The sequence below is a fragment of the Vipera ursinii genome (assembly GCF_947247035.1).
Source record: "Vipera ursinii genome assembly, chromosome: 3".
NCBI lineage: Eukaryota > Metazoa > Chordata > Lepidosauria > Squamata > Viperidae > Vipera > Vipera ursinii.
Genome location: NC_139516.1, coordinates 118,214,368 through 118,220,367, shown reverse-complemented (window position 1 = coordinate 118,220,367; position 6,000 = coordinate 118,214,368). Strand labels below are relative to the sequence as shown.

Genomic DNA, 6,000 nt, shown 5'->3' with positions numbered 1-6,000 from the left:
AAGTTCTACCTGTTAAATATTTCATATATAGAACATGAATAATAAAATCTTGTCACAGATAATAGCATGGTCTCTTCCAAATATCTCCTGATTAGTCCCCTTTGCATTTCTAGTAAACTATAGGAATGTTTCTTATTTTATATGCTTCTTGAATGGTTAGAGTGGAAAATTTTCTTTGCAATGAATAAGCAGGCATTAGGGAAGGCAGGTAAACCATGGATCAAATGGAGCTGCATGCGCATCCTCACTCGCCTACCTGTGCACTGCACATGCCAGTGGAGCTGTGCACAAGCACTTGCTCACCACTTCCGCAGCCATGTTCTGAACAGGCCGCAACCCAGGGGCTTGGGACCCTTGCAATATACCATTTAACTATACTCATTGGTTCTGGGCTTGCTGTCCTCCAACAAGTCTTCTCCGTTAGATATTTGAATACAGCTAACACAACTCCTATTATAGAATTATAGGGCTGGGAAGACACCTTGAACATTTTCTAATCTGACCCACTGCCCAAGGCAGGAGTCCTTATTCCATCCCAGACAAATGGTTCTACAATCATTTCTTGAAAACCTTGAGTGATGGAGTACCCATCCAGGAGGCAAGCTGTTCGATTGATCACCCACTGATGAGCTTCCTCTTCACTAGACTAAGCAGAATCAGTTCTTCATAGGAGTTGGCTTCCAGTTGCCTCATCATCCTGGCAGTCTTCTCTGAGTATTTTGTAATTTTTATTTTATTTTATTGGATATATATGACTGCCCGTCTCGCAAAACAATTCTGAACAATCAATAAAATATCAATAAATATTTTATTTAAATAAAATATTTAAATAAAAATGTCAATAATATAATAAAATAAAAAGAAAGCAAAAAAGGTGATGGCCAGGGATAAACAGGACAACAGCAAATTTGTACAATTCATGAGCCAAACTACCAACCCCCATATCTGAGAGAATTCTCATAGATTTGGAATCTACATTAATCAGAAATTGTCATTTTCTCAGCATGTATTCACAGGCCTTACATATAAAGACTCTATTATATTTAACTATCTTAACTGGTAGGATAATTGAAAGATTTGCCGGACTAAAATAAATCTTTGTGAGTTTTGTTTTGCTAGCTTAGCTATAAAATTGATGGAGATGGACAGGAATAGTGTTTGAAAATAAGCCAAAAAGGTGCCGGAACTCACACATGTCATACAACCCGCCTTGCCTACCCTACAAGGTTCCATCCAAAAAAGGTGCCGGAACTCCGTTCTGAGCGTTCTATGAGGAAAAAACCCCTGCAAATAAGTCTCTACAAATTTGGGGCCAATTCTTAATAAGAGATATAAGAAAGTATATAAGAAAGTATCTTCAGTATCTTCAATGTTCCCATTGCAGTTTAAAATTACTTCAAAACATAGAATTATCACCTCACTGAGGTGTACATATAACATGTATAAAATATTCTCATGTAGAGGATCATTGACAATTCACAGTAAAGTGAATAATTTCTGTTTGCAGGGTGGGAGAAGGCAACAGGAAGGAAACCTCTCTTGAACAATGGGAGGAAATGGAAGAATTGAGTTGGGGTGAGGGGGAACAACAGCCAAGTAGTAGCATGAGCTGCTTCATTTGTGGGAAGGTATCCATATCTGAACTGTTCTCCAAACAGGAATGTGAAAGATATCTTATAACGCTTGTCTTACATGACCAACTGTAATGACTATTAGTGAAGAGTTGGATAAAGGGTAAGTGTTGCTTATCAATATATCAGTATAGTCAAGATCCACCTTTTCTGGATCTTAGTTACTGTTTCCCTGATTTAAATCCTTTTTCTCTCTTATGTGGTTGGATAGTACCACAATTCAAAAGAAGTTATTACAAAAAGAGGCCACTCCCTTAAGGAACAAAAGAGTACAATGGAGAAAGAGACAGAGATCCATAATTGCTATCCCAATTTTCTTTTTGACTGATTTTGTTTCTAATATTGCTCTCTTAACAAATGACAAATAGATTCATTTATTCCCTTCATCATACTCATCTGGTTTAATCTTCTTTTAATCTGTTTATATAACTATCTCTGGTCTTATTTCCTAAATTTTTCTTCTCTGTCTTTTCACAATGTATGTATATCACGCTGTTACCTTTTAGTTTTTTTCTTTGTTTTTTTTACTTGTACTAATTTTTATGTAAACTCCATGCTCCCAAGCATTTTTTTAATTTTTTTTTAAAAAATGTGTAAGCTGTGTAAATTTTTAAATAAAGCAGATGGGGATCTTTTCCTGTATGTATTATTTGCTCTGTCTTATTTTACCTCAGTTGATGTACATGTATTATTTGCTCTGTCTTATTTTACCTCAGTTGATGTACATTTGTGTGTTAGTATATCAGAACAGATGAAGAAAAGAGTTCAACAATGTAGTGGGAACTTTGGGAATGTTGGGCATACGTTCCACATCGTTCTATGAAAATGTGGCATGATTTATACATAATGTTCCAGTTTACCTGTAGTTTTTGTCCCAGTTGAATAAAAAAAAATACATATAAATGATTTTCCATGCTAGATAATAAAGGATGGAGCTCCATTTCCCGATTCCTTCTCCAGAATCATGATTAGGTAGAACAGGCTACTCCACTGACTGAAGTAGGATTGAGCTACTCCTTGCACTGAGGATCTAGCCATGAAACAGTTGGGATGGATTTCATAGCCTGAGCATGTACGATCTGAAGCAGAGAAAAGGCAAAAGGGAAAAGTGTTAAACGACATGTTCGTTCTATTTATTTTCTTTTTCCAATCTGTATTTTTGTACTCTGGAAATTAGTTAACTGATGTTTAGTTAGTTAGTCTTGGTGATATGAGATCTATCTTTCCCGCAAATCATGACCAGGTTTGCAATTTCAGGTCTTCTGCAAAACACCAGGGACATTAATCCACAAAGGTGGGGGGAGATAATTATGATGATTAGGATTAGGATTAGGATTGGTGAATCTATCAACATTAAAAGATGTATTAAGAAACACTGTTCCATACATTGCTGTGATGCAATGAAAGTAGAAGACATTTTTATTCTATATTATTTACTGATTATGATAAATATGAACAGTAATTTCTTACTATATATGACTTTTTTGTGACTTGCTTCATCTCATCCTTTTAACAAATTGTAGCATAGATCACACTATCTTTTTATTACAAACGCTTCCTCTTTTTTTCTCACTATCAAAGCACCTTGCTTTTGGAGAATCTTACATTTTTTAAAAGTAGATCTATATTCTTTTTCAGAGAATGTTATTCTAAATGTTCTCCCCACTCTCCCGTGGAAAATCAAAAAGGAGATTCTTTCTTAGATGCACTGAAAACTGGATGGCTGAAAGTGCTCTGTAACAGCTAGTTAGCCCGTTTTTCCTGGGAAAGAAAGATCCCTATTGTTCAAATAGGGATTTTTTTTAGGAACCCTTTGTCATAAACGGAATATTAGCCAAAATAACTATATTGAGTTCAGAAAACAGCAATTTGAACTCTTTATTTGAACTGAGCATCTATTTATTTTTCCCAACCAACTGAAACCAAAATAAGAATTCAGACTAGAAAACCTAATGTATTTATTCTTTTTCACTGATACCAGATTTAGGTTATAGATTACATCACTACTGCAAATTTCTAATCTCCAAAGTTTTCACTCTTTCTTTGATGTCTCATAGATTGTAGACTGAGAAGTCTACTTCCATGCTGAACTGACATGAATTCTTCGTGTCACATGGATTCTGATATTGCAGACTGGCTTGCCATCATTCATCTGGAAACCTATCAAGATATCTTCAAACAACATGGATATGTCTTAGTAAGAGATGTGGCCTCTCTCCGCAAGGAGGACCTACAGAAACTTGGCATCACTGCTACAGGCCACTGTAAAAGAATTCTGAATTTAGTACAGCAAACCCATCTCTTTGTGGACAACAAAAGTGGACACATGGCAGAAGATTCCCATTCAGCTGAATGTACTTATTCTCCAGATAGACCTGTGGTAAAAAATGAAGAAATGTTGGCAAAAACTATTTCTGACTCTGAGGTTGATCATGATTTAGCCAGTCAGCTACAACTTTCACTTCTGAATAAAGAGTCTACATATCCTATAGAAAAGCCAATACCTAAACCCAGAACTGTATTCCCACATGATCATGGAACAGCCAAACTACAGCCAGACCCATTGTCAATATTGCTACCTGTTCATAAACCCACTTTTTGTTCTGCACAAGCAATGCATAATATTCAAGAGAGATTTGAGCAAGAAAAATGTACCACAAATGGTCAGACTTTTGATATAACCGCAGAAGACCAAGTCCATGCTCTAGCTTCTCCGAGAAGAGCAATAGAGGATAATTCTCGAACTGGTATTCAGAACTTTGTTCACATCAATGAAATGAGTACTGAAGGAAAGCCTTTGTCTAAACCTTTGTCCATTCCTTCTATTCCCACGTTTTCCGGTCTATGTAGCGGCCAGTCTATGGACATCAGTTCAACCACATCCATTTCAACTGCTCAGAAAATACAGGCAGAGACTGTATTTGTTCCTTCTGTCCTCATTCAGACAGCCTCCCTGGAGAATAAGAAAGAGATGTTACCAGATGCTGCTTTGCCCTTGCCACTTAAAAAAGTAGAAATGAAGGAGAGCCTGAGAGGTATTACTAGCACACAGCATTCTGAAATAGTGCTACAAAATGGAAATTTTAACACAGAGAAGACTGGGTAAGTACGTACGCTCTTCCTAGCAGTGTGGTTTACTGCTTTCAATTAGAAAGGCCTCAGCTAGAGTAGGAAGACTGTGAAAAATATTGTGTGTCTATGTGTACATATGTATATGCCAATCATTAGTAATAATAATAGAATAGGAATGGGGCTAATCTTTACTGCCAGTTTTTTGTTGTGTCAGAAGAGAAAATACATTAGAAACGATATAATTAATTTGATTCAAATAATATTATATTTACATTGTGCCAAATACACTTTTTGTTCTGATGCCATTTGTTATTTTTGCCATAATACATTTTTAATATGTATTTAGACAATATGGTGATAATGTTTTTAGATCTCCTGGTAAAATTTTTACTTATGCCCAGTTTTTGTGGCGATTGTGTAGGTTGAGGTCTACTTGTAATTACTGGCCAGTTTTGGCTGTAGCACACACCTTTCTCCATTAAAGTTGTTGCTTTCTGTAGCTATTTTGTTTTGCATTGCTGTTAGAGACTAACATGACACCTAGCTTCCTCAGGCAGCCACTTACATAAGTACTTGGACAGTGATTTCCAAAGACGCAACAGATGGAAACCTAGAGAGATACAACCTAGAATAAAGGAGAAATTTCCTATGAGTGAGAACAATTCCTTGAATGGCTTGCCTCTAGAAGTTGTGAGTGTTCTATCACTGGAGGTTTTTAAGAAGTGTTTGGATGGTCATTTGTCTGCAATAGTATAGGGCAGACATGTCAAATGCAATGTATCGGGACAGTTTTGCCATTGTCGCCAATGGGGTGGGCACGGCTTCTGTGTGACGTGTCTAGCCCATGGGCTGGCAGTTTGATGCCCCTGGTATAGGGTCTCCTGCCTGAGCAGGAGGCTGGACTAGAAGACCTCCAAAGTCCTTTCCAAGTTTGTTAATCTGTAATTCTGTATTCAGCTCCCTCTCCAATTCTACCCAATCATGCATTATATCTCCCATATCATGCAGTATTCCAATGGGGCAATATCAGCAGACTTTCTAAAAAAAAACCAGGCAACTTCACTTCACTGCTGCTTCAGTTGCATGCTATTGACCTTAATAGCAGCTTTTTTAAAAAATGGAAGAGAACTCAGGTGCCCCTTTCTCTGTGTTATCTCCTACCACATCACCAGCCTATCAGCCTGGTTTATTTTTGGACAACTGTCTACTGCTCTCTTGGAATAAAGCTAGATATGTGTTCCAAACCATTCCAAGTAAAAACCCACTACCACACAGTACCTCTGTTCCAGTGGTATGT

At 37.0% G+C, this 6,000-nt stretch overlaps 1 protein-coding gene across 1 annotated transcript in view; it reads left to right on the top strand.

Annotated features, from left to right (window-relative positions):
- Nucleotides 1-3,726: 3,726 nt before the first annotated feature.
- The window catches only part of ARAP3 (ArfGAP with RhoGAP domain, ankyrin repeat and PH domain 3), a gene marked incomplete at its 5' end in the record, with an annotated part of 118,565 nt that continues 116,291 nt past the window's right edge, over nt 3,727-6,000 (top strand). Inside the window, one exon of the mRNA XM_083360270.1 lies at nt 3,727-4,733. Coding sequence (XP_083216396.1) covers nt 3,727-4,733 — 1,007 coding nt within the window. The remainder of the gene's footprint in view (nt 4,734-6,000) is intronic.